Source organism: Typopeltis vanoorti, chromosome 19, assembly GCF_054136105.1.
Source record: "Typopeltis vanoorti isolate ZY-2024b chromosome 19, IOZ_Tvanoo_1.0, whole genome shotgun sequence".
NCBI classification, from domain to species: Eukaryota; Metazoa; Arthropoda; class Arachnida; order Uropygi; family Thelyphonidae; genus Typopeltis; species Typopeltis vanoorti.
Window position 1 is genome coordinate 65088229 of NC_143567.1, and position 17311 is coordinate 65105539.

At 37.9% G+C, this 17311-nt stretch overlaps 1 protein-coding gene across 1 annotated transcript in view; it reads left to right on the forward strand.

Moving 5' to 3' along the window:
* LOC150096198 (proto-oncogene tyrosine-protein kinase ROS-like) overlaps positions 1-17311 on the forward strand; it is a 481253-nt gene that overhangs the window by 38932 nt on the left and 425010 nt on the right. Inside the window, exon 5 of the mRNA XM_090409003.1 lies at positions 3784-3909. Within this exon, the coding sequence (XP_090265129.1) occupies positions 3784-3909 (126 nt within the window). The remainder of the gene's footprint in view (positions 1-3783; positions 3910-17311) is intronic.

A 17311-nucleotide genomic window follows, 5' to 3' on the forward strand; every position in this document is an offset into this window, starting at 1 on the left:
AAAAGGTGGGCTCACCACTGAATATTACCAGTCCTTCTGGGAACAACTTGGACATATCCTCTACAGAGTATATGTCGATGCCAATACCGATGGCTTCCCACTCAACATGACAACATCTGTTATTAAACTTATTCCAAAGGAAGGAGACGCGATGATATTAGGAAACTGGAGACCCCATCTCCATCATGAACACCGACTGTAAAATAATATCAAAAGCCATTGCAACAAATTTAAACCACTCTGAATGAAATAATAAATAGGCATCAGAGCTATTCCATCCCTGGATGATCTATCCACGAAAACTTATACCTCATAAGCGATCTCATAAGCATAGCCAACAACAACAGTGAAACAATGGGTCTCTAACACTAGACCAAGAAAAAGCTTTCGACTGCATTGAACACCTATACCTATTCAGCTGCTTGAAAGCTGAATAGGTATAGGTGTTCAATGCAGTCGAAATAGGTATTTGGCTTTGGCTCAGGCATCATTTATTCTATTAAGATGTATGCCAAAGCACACTTTTGCATGAAAATAAACAACAGACTTACCATAACTGTACCATACAGCAGAGGTATTAAACAAGGCTGTCTATTTTCCAGTCCTCTTTACACAATTACCATTGAGCCCTTTTTGTGTAGCTTAAGCAGACTGCTTATGGCATCCCGTCCTAAGCTTTCCGACCAAACCGTAACTCTGACAGCATATGCTGATGATGTTATAATTATAACCCACAGAGAAGAGGATTTCCATAACATACAAGCAGCATACCAACAATACCAAGCAGCCTCAGCAGCCAAACTAAATGCACATAAAACCATAGGACTGTGGTGTGGCAAATGGACAAACCGAACCGATTCCTCAATGTCTGGTAACTGGTCTGCAGAGGGGGGGAAACAAATACCTGGGGATTTACCTAGGAAACATGCCTCTCGTGGATAAAACTGGGAAACACTAAACAAACATTTCAAGCAAGTACTAGGAAAGTGGGCAGCAATACGAGCCTCTGTCTCCATAAGAGGGAGAACAATAATTGTTAGCCAAATATCCAGCAGTGTCCTTTGGAATACAGTAAAGATTCTCATGCCACTAGTGCAATTCATCAAAGAAATAAAGCCAACCATCTATCGATTCATATGGAACAAAACGAACTGGCTTTCCTACTCCAAACTATGTACTTCTTTCAAAGATGGAGGACAAAACTTGACCTTCATTGACAACAGGATAACAACCTTCTGCACTCAATTTCTCCTTAATACCCTACAACAGGAAATGGGACACAAATGCACCACCGAATATATTTTCACTTCTGCCACTAGAGGTCTCTCTCTTTCTCCACAACCTTCAGAATGACAGCACCCGTGCTAGTGAATCTCATAAACTTCTACAAAGATGACCTTCGAAGATGGAAGAAGCTAAGCCTCCAACACACACACAATGAAGACAGCATCCCTGCCTGAAATTCTCATGGAACCCATCTTCCACAACGCTATGGTAAGAAACCCAATCACTCAGAAAGAGATTTTCTTTGCTCCATGTAGCTGGCGAAGTGTGAGGATCTTGGGTGACATTCTTTCTTCGAGCCTCACCTGGCGCTTTCGAAAATTGCTCGAAAACCTGGAATACTGGAATCAGGCTGAGCAGATACACACCATAAAGGCTGCTTTTCAAGCCTCTATATCAGCATAAAGGAAGGGGGGGGAGGGCTTAGCCCTCCTAACTCGGAAGATCTGGTGCTTATCTTTCTGATAAAAACTAATAATTCATGGGAGAAACTTATGCCCAGCAACACCAACAAAATCTACAGCACTATAACACAACAGCCGAACCAAAGCACTTTATTAAAAAATCCTGCATCATCTCATCAAACACTATTTCAATGGGACCTACCATATCTCACAAGAGCCATCAAACCTGACTCAGATATTCATTGGAGAATGTGGCGCAATGTATTACCCACTCCAACTATATTACCAAAATTTAACTCAGATGTCTCAGATAACTGCCTGTTCTGCTACCAATCAGGAACAGGCCAGCATATCTACTTAAAATGCCCAGTCAACAGCCAATTTATCAGTTTGTCTCGGGAAATGGCAGCTCTCACCTGTGGTAGTTTTCATACAGAAGAGAAGTATTTCAGTCTCGTCCATGCAGAGTCAAATAATCATTCATTCTGCAATTACCTTCATCACTGTAAAAGCGGTAATATACAGCTTCTACCTCAGACATACAAGACTAGACAGCACAGCAACTTCACAGAGAGAGGCAGCTGACCAACTCCTTGCAACTTTCAAACAAAAGGTGAGAAGTCAGATCCTATACGAGCATCATCACCACAGGCAAAACAACACCTTAGATCTTTTCCACCAAGACTGGAATCCACGGAATTGACTTCTCGCTGAGCAGGGAGACCGCATCATAGTTCACTTTCCAGCATAGAAGTAACATCATTCCCCTCTTTCCCTCCCACCCCCAAAAAGAAATGGAGAAGAAAGATTTTTTGTGTTTAACAGTGTGAATATTAATCTACGATCAGTGTTCATTCAAAAAATCCAGGTATACTAAAAGAAGAAATAGTAAATGCAATAAAAGAACTACCTAATGGCAAAATGACTGGATGTGATAGAATATCAGCCGAGTTAATAAAAAAGATAGGGTTAAAAGGAACAGATTTTTAATAGAAATAATACAGAATATATATGATACAGGCATACTACCAGAACACTTCATAAAATCTACATGCATTTTTCGATATCAAAAAAGAATAATGCAGCAGAATAAAGATTTTAGAACAATTAGTATCATATCCCATTCTTCAAAAATATACTATTGAAAATAATAAAATACAGAATGTTTTCTAATAAATGTCATATAAGCGAACAACAAAAAAGATTCATGCCAGGAAAAGTACAATTAATGCCATTTATGAATTAAAAACTATTATTTAAAGATCAATAGAAATAAATAATGACATATATTTCTGCTTTAGAGACTTTCAAAAAGCATTTGATGCAGTTAGCCATGACAAGACACAAATTATAAATGACATTAATAATGAAACAATAGATATCAAAAGAGGAGTGAGACAAGGGTGTATGATATAACAAGCATTTGTGGCACAATCGGCTAGTGCATTTGGCTGTTTACTAAAAGGTTGGTGGTTCGAGCCCACCCAGGGGTGTAAAATGTATTTTCTTTAAAAAATGTATTCAATAGTTTTAGCCAGCCTGGTTGGTCGAGTAGTTAGTGTATCCACTCTCCAGCCAAAAGACTGCTGGTTTGAATCCCGCTGTGGGCATGGATGCTTGTGATTGTCTGTGAAAATATGTAGATGATGGGTAGATGATGCAGTTCGCTGTAGTTGGTGGATTGAGGTGGAAACAGAGTTGTAGAGTAGATGCCCTCTCTTGATGAGTCTCTGGATGCCTTGCAGGTATCATGTAATAATAATAATAATAATGATATCACTTTTCAATGTATACAATGAAATGATAATGAAAGAATATGAAGAAATTGAAATGGGAATAAAAATAATTGGTTGAAATACTAATCAAAAAGAATCAGAATTATGGCTTAGTATTAAATACAGTTAAAACCAAAACACAAATTTAAGACTTTCAACAGGATTCGTTCAAAAGACTATACCACAAACACACAAGTGTGTGTGTATGTGTGTGTGTGTGTGTGTGTGTGTGTTATAGTCTTCTGAATTCTGTCATTAGCTTTAAAATGTGCATTTTAATTATCACAAAGTATTAATAGAGAACTTTTTAATATTAACAGTTAGAAATCATGATCAGCCTAGCTTATTGTTTGGAGCCAGACAGACAGTCGTGAAACAAGGACTTAGAATTGATGATGACACAATATATTTTTATGAACTTTGGAATAATACAGTTACTGTTACAGGTAAGGAAATATATTAGTATAATGGTTTATTCTTTAGAATTCATATATTTCATTGAAATTTTTAATATTTTGACTATATATTTAAATATTTAAGCTCATTTTTATTATTTTTAAATTGAACTAATGAATAACATGGTTTACAAGTAGATTTAAGTTCCATTTCCAGCTGCAGATACAAATCTCACCATGATATTGGTTTTGTAATAGTTTTTAGGTGCTAAATGATTTTCATTACCTGCTGTGAGACACCAGTTTGTTTATTGGAAACATGAGGTGACTTGAAAAATATATATATATAATATAGTATGTTAACAGGATAGGAGAAAGGGTTTTGCTAATAATAGCAGAAGAACTGAAACCAAAAAAAAAAAAAAAAACGGGAAGAACTTTGGTAAGTGGACAGATAGCAATGCAGAAGGCATTGCATTTAAGGTAATTCATCCTTTTAGTTTCTATAGGCCAGTGAGTACAAGAGAGAATGTGGCTGGCATGCATTGGGAAATGAGCACAATATAATAATTGCAGTGCAGTAATTATTATGGTGAAGCTCAACTATGATGACATAGATTGGAAGGAGAAGAAATGAAAGAAAATGATGGAAGGAAAGAAATGGAATTTATACATCTCCTGAGGGATAATTTCCTGATGCAGCAAGTGATGGAGGGGATGCAGGATATGAAAGTACTTGATCTGGTGAAGCATTAGAGAACTTTGCAGTAACCAAGGATGCTGCATTATGTATAATTTTGAGTTAGAAGGGGTATATCTGAAATTACACAGCATATATTATGACAAACAGAGGAGCCACCCGAAGCAGTTCCATGGCATAAGAATCTGGATAAGAAATACAGTAGCAATCCATGGTAGATAGTCAAATTTTTTTTTTAAAAAAAGCAGTATCAGACCTAGAGTCAGAAAGTAAAAGCAGATTATGAGAGAAAACTAGTTGAGCAGGTAGAAAATCTAAAAGAGATCTTTTGCTAAATGGTAAGTAAAAAGGAAGAATGACATGACTATGGAAAGCCTTTAATGAGTGCTGATGGTAGGCAGGTAATGGATGCATTTAAATTGTTGAGCTACTTTTTGATCACTTTGCAAGTGTGCACCATCCAGGTGGAGATATTGCTGTGCCAGATTTGGCATTGACTGATAGAGAATATCGCTAAATGGATTGGAGATACTTAGAATGCTGCAGAGCCTTAATGTGAATACCATGGAATTAGAGGAGATATGAGGCCATGCCTTATGGATAAATACATCTCCGATAAGGTGCTATGGAAGTTGAAAGAATGTAAAGTAGTGTTGTGGAATAAAGAAGGCTCCAAGACAGTGATTGCACATTGCAAACAGTCAGTATCTCAATAGTGGTTGTAAAGGTATTGGTGAAATTCAGAAAGAGGTTAACAGCAATATGATAGAAGGGTAATCTGATTTTGTGAGCTGTCTGGTAGATCTTGCATTAGTAATCAATCACTTTTTTTTATAATAAAGTGACAATTGAGTTGGATTAAGGAAATGGCTACAAAATGATACTGCTGGACTTGGCAATGGCATTCAACAGGATGCCATGTGGAACTCTGTTACAAAAATTTCAATGGAGATTTTTAAAATTTTTTTTATTGTAAACATAACAATCTTATGTACAGGATTAACCGGTTTTTGGTTCTCTGCAGTTAGGCAGAGAGGTTACATGCTCATACTCTTGTTGAGGTATGTTACATAGGGATATCAGTTATAAGGTGAATTACATTTTTTTTAAAAACAAAACAAAACATAAACAGTTATTTTGACATGATACTGCATAAGAACATAAAATCTGACATATATTTGGAAGAACATAACAGTTGCTATAGGACAGTATTATTTATTTACATGAGAGTGACAGCTGATTACTATTTGCACTGTTAAGCACAAAAAATCTTTCTTCTCCCTTTCTTTGGGGAGGGGGGATGATGTCACTTCTATGCTGAAAGTGGTGGACTATGATGCAGTCTCCCCTGCTCAGCCAGTTGATTCAATCAGGCATAGCAGTCTTGGTGGAAAAGATCTAAGGTGTTGTTTTGCCTTTGGTGATGATGCTTGTGTAGGATCCGATTTTTCACCTTTTGTTTGAAAGCTGCAAGGAGTTGGTCAGCTGCCTCTCTCTGTGAAGTTGCTGTGCTGTCTAAGCTGTATATTACCGCTTTTGCAGTGATGAAGAGGGTAATTGCAGAATGAATGATTATTTGACTCTGCATGGACGAGACTGAAATACTTATCTTCTGTATGAAGACTACCACAGGTGAGAGCTGCCGTTTCCCAAGACAAACGGATTAATTGGGTGTTGACTGGGCATTCCAAGTAGATATGCCAGACTGTTTCTGATTGGAAGCAGAACAGGCAGTTATCTGAGACATCTGAGTTAAATTTTGGTAATATAGTTGGAGTGGGTAATACATTGTGAAACATTCTCCACTGAATATCTGCATCGGTTTTGGTGGCTCTTGTGCGGTATGGTAGGTAACACTCTAATAGTGTTTGGTGGGATGATGCAGGATTTTCCACTAAAGCACTTTGGTTCGACTGTTGTGTTAGAGTTCTATAGATTTTGTTGACGTTGCTGGGTGTAAGTTTCTCCCATGAATTATTACTTTTTATCAGAAATATAGGCACCGAATCGTCTGAGTCAGGAGGGCTGAGCCCCTCTTCCATTATGCAATCTGGCATAGCAGCTTGTAAAGCGGATTTTATGGTGTGTATCTGCTCAGCCTGATTCCCATATTCCAGGTTTTCGAGCGATGTTGGAAAGCAGCAGGTGAGGCTCGGAGAAAGAATATCATCCAAGATCCTCACTCCTCGCTAGCTCCATAGAGGAATGAAAATCTCTTTCTGAGTGATCATGCTGTGGAAGATGGGTTCCATGAGAATTTCAGGCAGGGATGCTGTCTTCACTGTGTGTGTGTGTGTGTTGGAGTCTTAGCTTCTTCCATCTTTGAAGGTCGTCTTTGTAGTAGAAGTTTGTGAGATTCAGTAGCACGTGTGCTGTCATTCTGAAGGTTGTGGAGAAAAAGAGACCTCTAGTGACAGAAGTGAAAATATATTCGGTGGTGCATTTGTGTGCCATTTCCTGTTGTAGGGTATTAAGGAGAAATTGAGTGTGGAACGTTGTTATCCTGTTGTCAATGGAGGTTAAGTTTTGTCCTCCATCCTTGAGAGAAGTACATAGCTTGGAGTAGGAAAGCCAATTTGTTTTGTTCCATATGAATCGATAGATGGTTGACTGTTTTTGTTTGATAAATTGCACTAGTGACGTGAGAATTTTTAGTGTATGCCAAAGGACACTGATGGCTATTTGGTTAACAATTATTGTTCTCCCTGTTGTGGACACAGAGGCTCGTATTGCTGCCCACTTTCCTAGTACTTGTCTGAAAGGTTTAATTAGTGTTTACCAGTTCTTACCCACATAAGAGGGCTTGTTTCCTAGGTAAATTCCCAGGTACTTGTTTCCCTCTGCTGATCAGTGACAAGACATTGGAGAATTGGTTCAGTTTGTTCATTTGCCACACCGCAGTTCTGTGGTTTTATGTGCATTTAGTTTGGCTCCTGAGGCTACTTGGTATTGTTAGTATTCTGTTTGTATGTTATGGAAATCCTCCTCTTTGCAGGCTATAATTGTAACATCGTCAGCATATGCTGTTGGGGTTTCGTACGAAAGTTTAGGATGGGATGCCATAAGCAGCATGCTTAATCTACACAAAAAGGGCTCAATGGCAATTGTGTAAAGAGGACCGGAAAGTGGACAGCCTTGTTTAATACCTCTTCTGTATGGTACAGATATGGTAAGTCTGTTGTTTATTTTCATGCAAAAGTATGCTTTGGCATACAACATCTTAATAGAATGAATGATGCCAAAACTTAAGGCTTTCAAGCAGCTGAATAGGTAGGGGTGTTTAATGTGGTTGACAGCTTTTTCTTGGTCTAGTGTTACAAGGCCCATTGTTTCACTATTGCTGTTGACTATGCTTATGAGATCACTTATGAGGTGTAAGTTTTCGTGGATAGATCGTCCAGGGATGGAATAGCTCTGATGCCTATCTATTATTTCGTTCAAAGCAGGTTTAAGTTTGTTGGCAATGGCTTTTGATATCATTTTACAGTCGGTGTTTATGATGGAGATGAGTTGCCCATTTTCTAATTTCATCGTGTCTCCTTTCTTTGGAATAAGTTTAATAACAGATGTTGTCATATGGAGTGGGAAGCTATTGGTATTGGCATCGACATATACTCTGTAGAGGATAGGTCCAAGCTGTTCCCAGACTGGTAATATTCAATGGTGAGCCCGTCTATGCCAGGATCTCTAGGTAAGGAGGTGTAGGCAGTTGTCAAATCATGTAGCGTGATGGGGAGTTCTGTGTTATGCCATGTTGCTGGTGAGTCTTTTCACATCAGAGAAAATTATATCCGTGTCATCCATAATACCAATTTAGCTTGGTATAAATTTTTGTAGTACTGCAAGGTATATAAAAGGATTTTGTCATGATTTTCTACGATGTTTCCACTATCTGTTGTTATGGCAGATATAGTGGTGCACTCTTCTTGGCATTTTTCTAGTGAGAAGAAATACTTTTGTGGGTGCATCTGCAAAGTTAATGTGTTTGCTAGAGCACTCTGCAAGCTCTTCTTGCAGAGTGTCCTAGGTGTGAGCATATGGTGACTTCTAGGGACTGGTATTCCTCAGATTCCAGATGATCTAATTACTGTTGTTGTTGCAGATTTTTAAGGACTGAATGCTTGTTCAAATTCTTCTAGTGACTTTGAGTAAATACCCTGACTTTGGATTGACCACCACTCAGAGTGGTGGTAGTCAATAAAGAGTGATCACCACTCAGAAATTGATTTGGAAATAGGCATATCTCTGATGAGAGTTTCGATATAGTTTTTGTGGGTTCTGAGGTATTCTGTTTCCTGTAGCAGGTTGTTATTAAATATCCAGTATGCTCCTCCTCCTTTGTGTACAGTGTGTCCAGGAATGCAAATGCTCAGAAGGATGGAATTATGGTCTGATGCATGAGATGGATGGTTCTTTCTTACGTATGGTATTGTGTGCATAGATGTGTAGTATCTATCGAGCTGTGCCTAGTATAGGACACTGGTAGGACCACCTTTGGCTCTCCAGGAGAACACTTTCTCAAGTGGGTGCAGGTATCTGAAGGTATCAGTCAGCTCATATTCATTTATTACATCCCAGGGAAGTTGAGCAAGTGAGTGTCGATGTTCTTGGCATTGTTGTCTGTCCATTGCAGGATCCAGAGTGCAGTTGAAATCCCCTGCCAGTATGAGGTGGTCATTGACTTTGCTGAGGTGGTTTTAGATGAATTCTAGTACCTGCACTGCAAGCTGTTCACTTTGTCGCATGTATATATTAATAATATGTATTTTCTTTCCTGTCTGAGTTGTAATGAGTGCATATATTGCACACCTAGGAAAGGTATCGATTATTCCTAATTTTAGGGCGCTGTTTTTGTGGATTCCAATGCTGACTCCTGATCCATGAAGTTGTATAGCAGGACAGTAGTGCATGGTATATAGCCAGTTCTTCCAGTGTTGATCTGAAGCTTTGCTGTTGCAATGGAGGTTAGTTTCCTACAGCATTACTATTTCTGGCTTTCACCACTGCGAAACAGGCTAGTTCTGTTTTACAGTGGTGTGGCACATCGTCTAGCATTTAGTGAGAGGTTTACTGAGGTGCTCATTATTTTATGGTTTAGTTTCTTTGGCAGAGTAATCCTCACTTCTTTTATGGATAGTTGCAATGTCACTGGAATTCAAGCCCGTTGATCAGGTAGTATATTCTTTTTCTGAGATTGATAGTTTTTCTTCCTCCTTTTCATGCCAGAATGGTTCTTAATTCTTCCAGCTGGGTGATAAGGCCAATTATGCCAGTGGTGTAGTCATATGCTATCAGCAGTTTTTGTGAAGAGCCTCGAACTTGTTTAAGAATGCTCTGAAGCTGCTCATTTGTTAGTGAGCCTTCGGTGTGAGGAAGACCTGCATTTCCAGTTTCCTCTTCATCGTCTGAGGACTCAAGAAGCTCGATCTCTTCATCCCCCCCCCCCCCTCTACAGGGAGTGTTCCAGAATGTTTGGAGGCAAAGATTCTCTGTTGCAGCTGCGCTGGTTTGTCATTGGCTGTTTTCAAACTTTTGTTTCTTGCTCCTCTTCATCATTATTTTTATCTTTATCAGAGTTGATTAGTTGTCTGTTTTCTGTTTCCTTTTTTCTAGGATTGCTTTTAAACCATGTTGGTAGAAATTCTTCTGAAAGTTGGGTTTCATTAATGCCACCACTTGATTTTGTCTACTTGGTATTTGACTGAGAATTGTTTCCATCAGACTTTTGTTGTTTGTTAGGAATGCTCTGTTTTTTGGGGTTGGCTATTTGCTGCTTCTGGTTTTCTAATCCGCTAGGGTTAGTAGTATTGCTAACCGGTCTCTCATTTTGGGTATGTATGGGCATAACTTCCTTACATGACCTTCTACGTGGCAGTAAAAGCACTGAGCAGCGACAGTAATATAAAAGGTGTAGGGTACTCCATCTATTTCCGTGTTGATTATTTTGGGTATCAAGCTAATTGTGTTGTTGTTGCCAAAGTACATTAGAGCCTGTCTTCTAAAGCTCTTTATGTGAGCGAATTCAGGCCTAGTTGTAGAAGCTCGTAGCATTCGGATTTTACCTGTCCCAGTGCTGGCGGAAGCGGGCATGCAGTGCATGTGGGCATCACTATGAAGGGGGCGCTGCCAACGGGCATGGTTCGTAAGTTCATTTTTAAGAAACAAAATTTTTATCATAAAAAAAATTATTAGAACGATCTTTATTAAAATAAATAAAGATACACCGAATAAAAACTTAAAAAAAATTGTATATTGCCGCCTCTTTGATCAGCCGGCTGTTTACAATTTTGCAGCTAGAGCAGGCTAAATGCTTGCCTGCAGAATGTTGTGTCTACTGCAGTCTATCTAAAGTGATATGGTGAATGGTTTTATGCGCAGAAAAGAATTTTCGTACAAAACATTTGTTGCTAGTTAACCAGTCATATGGTATGCATCTCAGTAGGCTACTGATAGTAGTGCAGTGTGGACTATTATTTCGTCTCTGTGTCGTGTTGTGTAATAATTTCTTGTAGGCATAAAATAGAAATGGAATCAAAAATTAAAAAAAAAAGTTATCCGGTGCACAAAATCGTAAGCGTAATGCTGCGATAGAAGCAGTTATTAAGAAACAAACTGGGGCACTTAATAAATTTGTTAAAATATTAAAATATTCTAAAATAAAAAACAGTTAGGAGAAGATTTAGTTGTAGTTGACCACGAAACTAACACATTGTTAGTCTCTAAATTTAGAAGATCCAGGTGAATTGGGAAATATTGATGAAAAATTACGAGTTTTAATTGAAATGGGGCCTGTTCAAAAGAAAAATATAATATGTTCCAGAGATACATATGGTCATAAATTTGCCGACACGTATTATAATAGAAAAATGGAAAACGGGGAGCTCGTGCCATGAACTTGGCTCATTTATTCCGAAACTTTAAATTCTTTTTTTTGCTTTTGTTGCAAAGTTTTCTCACCTGCTGAATCGAGTAGTCTTGTAGAAGCTTATAACAATTGGAGAAATGTAAGTACAACCTTGCATAGACATGAGACTAGTTTAACTCACATGAAAAATTTCTTAAAATGGAAGGAACTTGATAAAAATCTAAAAAACAAAACTACTATTGATTGCCAGACTCAAAGCATGTATGAAATGAAAAGAAACATTGGACAAATGTTTTAGAACCCTTCATTGAAATTATAAAATTCCTTGGTAGCCAAAATTTAGCTTTTCACGGATCATCTGATAAATTATATGAAAGGAATAACGGCAATTTTTTAGAATTTGTCGAACTGTTTACAAAGATTGATCCTGTTATGGAAAATCATGTTGAAAAGGCCCTACAACGAAACAATAGAGTACACTATTTGAGTAAAGACAGTCCAAATGAAATATTGGAAACTTGACGTAACGCAATCAGGGATACAATTTTATTATCAATTTGAAAATCTAAATATTATTCCATAATTTTAGACTGCACACCTGATGCAAGTAAAACAGAACAAATGACCATTATTATTCGCTTTGTTTCCTGTGACAATGGAATTGTCAAGATCAGGGAAAACTTTTTAGATTTTGCAGGTATATCAGATTCCACAGGACATGGTTTATGTGCAACAATAATGGAACAACTGGAAAAATGGAACATTCCCATTGAAGTCATGCGAGGTCAAGGGTATGACAATGAGGCAAATATGAAAGAAGAAAAAATATGGGCTCCAAAATTTGCTTTTGAACAAAAATCCTCGAGCTTTTTACGTGCCATGTGCTGCTCATACTCTAAATTTAATGATTAACGATGAAGCCAAAGTGAATGCAGATACAATTAGTTTCTCTGCAATTATTCAAGAAATATACAATTTCTTTTCATTCGCTTACAAATATTGGGCAATCCTTTTAAAGTTCATAAAAAAAATAATATTGAAACAGCCATCAGAAACGCGATGGGAAAGTAAAATTAATGCAAATCCACCCTCTACGATATCAGTTAGGAGAAATTTATGATGCACTTTTTTAAATTTTAAATAATTAAAATTTTAATAAAGAAACTCAGCATGAAGCACAAACATTGTGTGCTAAAATAAAGGACTACAAATTTATTTGCTCTCTTATAACTTGGCATGATTTACTTAACAGAATAAACCCTGTGAGTAAAATGCTTCAAGACAAAAATATGAACATTACACTTGCTTTAGAATCTATCGAAAACTTAAAAATATACTTACAAGAGTATCGATCAGATGCAATTTTTAAAGAAATTCTAAAAATGGCAAAAGAACTGAGTGAAGAGATTGATTGAGAACAAGAATTTAAAACTGGTATGGTACAGAAGTTCGACGATGAAAGAAGACACGACAATTTGACTACGAGCATCATGATGAAACGCCACAATCGCCAGAAGATAAATTTAGAGTGAATGTGTTTTATACACTTCTAGATGTTGCAATGTGTTTGTTAATAGAACGTTTTGAGCAACTGAAAACATAATATGATAATTTCAGTTTCTTGTATAGATTACTACAAATTAATAACGGAGATTTACAATAAATTGTGACGATTTAGAGATTCTCTTGAAGGACGGTGACAATAAAGTTGCCGTCCTTCAAAAGAATGACGTAAATGCAATAGAACTATATGATGAGTTATGTGCTTTCCGGTATATTTTTCGGAAGGATAATTTAAATATTCAAAAGCCCTTTCGATATTCTTAATTTTATTGTGTCCAATAATTTATCTTTCCCTAACTTTTCAATCGCTTTAAGAATACTATTAACCTTACTTTTTAGTGTAGCAAGCTTCACTAAAATATTCACAAAAGTTCTAATTTTAGTGAATATTTTAGTGAAGAAAAAAAAAAATTTCAAGTATATTTATGTAATTTAATTTATTTTCTGTTATTGTTATTCTGTAAAGATGTTATTTTTTGAATACTTATATTAAATGTTCTAATTATTTCTGAATTCTTTTCTTATTTTCTCATCTATCAGTTTCTTTTATTTTCCTAAAAGACAGTTCCACTTATAAAAATTATTAAAAAATTTTTACAAGTTACTAAGAATTTAGTAACTTGTAAAATGCAAGAATTTTTAAACTTTAGTTCCAATAAATTTTAACTTTAATTAAAATTCATTTCAATTTTGTTAGCAATTCGGGTCAGTGAGAAGGCTATAATCCCTGTATCATTATATTCAATGATTAAAGTGAAGTGGCTTTATCAAAATTTGCTTTAACTTTTGAGCATTTTTTGAATATTCAGATTTTTAACAATTATCCTGCCTAGTCAACACCCCCTGTTCGTTACATTTAGCGAACCAACGTGTGGCTGTTCTGTCAAAATTTATGAAATTTCAAATAATTTAAATTTTTATTATCGTAAAAGAACCACACACGCCTGGATCATTACAGGGGCGCTTAGATCGAAATTGCATGCCGGTGGCAAAGACCCTAGCGCCGGTTCTGACTGCACCATTTTTTGACAGTAATCCATGAAGCCTTTGATGGCTTATTTCCGGTGGGACATTTGACACTGTTACTTTCATGGGAGCTAGCGCGATTGGAGAGACATTCATATGGCATGCTCCGATGTTTATTCCCTTTTCAATTAATGTCTCAGACCAAGATCCATTGTTAAAGTAAATTTGTATGGTTCTGACTAACTCTTGAAATGTGAGTTATATTTTTTGGTGGAACATGCTGCGCTACTGCATCTATGTACTTTTCTTGTGGAGTATTTTCGATTGTGAAAATACTATTCCGTTGTCTAGGGAAACGCGGTTGGTTATCTGTATGTTTGTACACAGTTGTTGTCATTCCAGTAGGAGTAATTCACGTGGAGGTATTAGCTACAATGTTGGTATGAGAGAGAGAGCACTGACTTTTGTCCATTGTTGTCAGAGGGGGATGCGACTGTCTTTTCTTTCTCTGGAGCTGTGGCTGGCATCTTTTCCTTGATTATGGGAATCCTGTGACTGACCTTGGACTGATTCCTGCTGAGCTCAGGCGTGGAATGGCTGGTGGTGGTGATATACTGGGGTTACTTGAGCTTTTACTGGCCATTTCTTTGGGCGAATCTGAGAAAACGTAAGCTATCACAATTTCCTGGCGCTCAAGGGGCATGCTGTTGTAGCAATAACCAAAGGAACAATGAAAATTTTAAAAATTAAAATAACTTTGCCTAGCTTCGCAAATTTAAAAAACTAATTTTATAACGCATATAGATCAGGTGCTTACGATTATGCAAGTATAACTGGTAATTAATTTACGGAATTAACAACGCATATAAAGTAAATTAATTAAAGATAACTTTAATGAATCACTTCTATATTTCGACAATGTCACATTGTCATCTTCAGGAACATAAAGATATGGTATGTGCACTAAAGGAACTAACAAAGCAAATGAGGAAGAAATTAAGACACTAATTTTGTTCCTAAAGTCCTAATGGTGCCCTCTTGCGGGCTAATTTGGTAGTCTTGGCCGTTGGGCTGAAGTTCTCATAATGAAAGTCTCCCAAATTTGGGGCAGTTTCATGCACCCAAATTTGTTGAGGTTAGGAACGTTTTTTAGAGCTGCTGAAGATTCTTTGAATAATCTTTCGTATTTAAACTTGCTGCGATGGATTATTTTTGTCTTCTTCCAACGAATTTTATGGTGGGTATCTAAGGCATGGTCTGCCAGCCCAGAGCGGCTGTACTGGTGAAACCGGATGTAGTCTTGGTGTTCTGAAATCCTGATATTTGTTGTTCTGCCTGTTTGGCCAAAGTAGGACAATTTGCAGCTGCAAGGGACCTGGTATACACCAGGTAGGTCTAGGGGAAGTGGTTGGTCTTTGGTAGAGCGGATAAGGGATGCCAACTTTTTATATGGTCTGTAACAGGAAGTAAGGTCATATTTCTTGAGGATATTAGTAATTTTTTCAGAGGTGCCCTGGATGTAGGGGATAGTGATAGACTTGGTGTAGTCTTTATTGTTGAGGGGGGGAGGGGGGTTGTGGTTTTCAGGTTTTAGTATTTTTTGGATTTTTTTGGGGTTATAGCCATTGGCTAAGAAAGTGTTGAGGATGTGGTTTAGTTCCATAGTCAGGGTCTTGTCATCTGAGCAGATTAATTTTGCCCTGTTATATAGTGTTTTTATCACCCCATATTGTTGTGAGGGGGGGTGGTGAGATTGCTGGTGAATGTATCCGCCAGTGTGGGTGGGTTTTCTGTAAACAGAGAAAACCAAAGATCCATCAAGCTGGCGGGTGATTAAAGTGTCTAGGAAGGGGAGGGTGTTGTTTTCCTCTTTTTCTGAGGTGAACTGGACTCTGGGATGTTGGTTGTTTAAGTGTGTTAGGAAGGAGTGGAGTGAGTCTGAGCCATGTGGCCAAATAGCAAACACATCATCCACATAACGAAGCCAAATAGTGGGTTTTTGTGGGGCGGAGTTTAAGGCTTTTTCTTCAAATGTCTCCATAAAGAAATTGGCCAAGGGTGGGGAAAGTGGTGAACCCATGGCTGTCCCCTCTATCTGTTTGTAGAACTTTCCTTGCCAAACGAAATAGCCTGAGTTCATTGTGAACTGAAATAGAGCTGAGATATCGGGAGGAAACTTGGCTTGGATGAGCTCAAGGGTTTCTTTGAGTGGGACATTAGTGAATAGGGAGGAGACGTCAAAACTGACCATTATGTCAGTGTGTTGGAGTGTGAGGTTTTCTATACTGGCTTTAAAGTGGGCCGAGTTTTTTATGTGTGATGGTGTGTTGCCAGTGTAGTGTGTGAGCGTTTTGGCTAAATGTTTGGCTAATTTATATGTGGGGGAATCAATGCCATCCACTATGGGACGTAATGGCACATTTTGTTTATGTATTTTTGGGAGTCCGTATAATCAGGGGGGTCTAGAGTTATAAGGTTTAAGCTTGTTGGTGACTTCTACAGGCCAAGAAGTGACTTTCTTAAGGAGTCTGTGGATAGTTCTAATCTGAGAGCTGGTCGGATTATATTCGATGGGGAGGTAAGTAGTACGGTCTCGTATTAAAGAATTTAGCTTACCTTTGTAGTCTTTTTGATTGAGTACCACAGTGGCGCTTCCCTTATCAGCTTTGGTGATTACTATTTTTTTGTTGTTTTTTAATTCTTGTAGGGCTGTATATTCGTTTTTGGATAAGTTGAATTTTGGAGGTTTGGCTTTAGTGAGAACACCGACTACATCCAGTCTCATGTTGTTGGCGATATGGATAGGCAGGTTGCGAATTCCACGCTCTATTTGGATCATGATTTCTTCAGCAGGAATCCTTTTTGGAGCTAGGGCGAAATTGTGACCACGTGAAAGTGCGGTGAGTGCTTCAGGCTTTAAAACTGCCGACGAGAGGTTGACTACTGTGTTAAGTGGTGGCTGGGGTACAGAGATAGAAGTCTTGGTCAGGTTTTCGTATTTTTTTACCTGCCGACTACGTATTTTTTCGAATTCCTTTCTTGCCGATGTGCATGATATGTCATGAAGTATCGACCATAGATCAAGGCCGAGTGTGTTAGAAAGCTCTTCCTCTAGCGCCCGTACGTTTTTGTTTTCGTCGGCAAGGAGAACGCGCGTCGCGGTAATTTGTTCTCTTAACAGGGCGAAGCTAGTGCGGTTATAAATGCGTAGAGCTTTCTCGGAAGTGAAACGGTGCTTCAATTTGACACAGTTGGGGATCACTTTGTTATCCCGGCAGCGTTTTAGGAACGTCAGGCGATTTATTTGCCTCGATATCTTTAACCTCAATTTGCCGTATTGACGGGCCTTTCGTGCGATT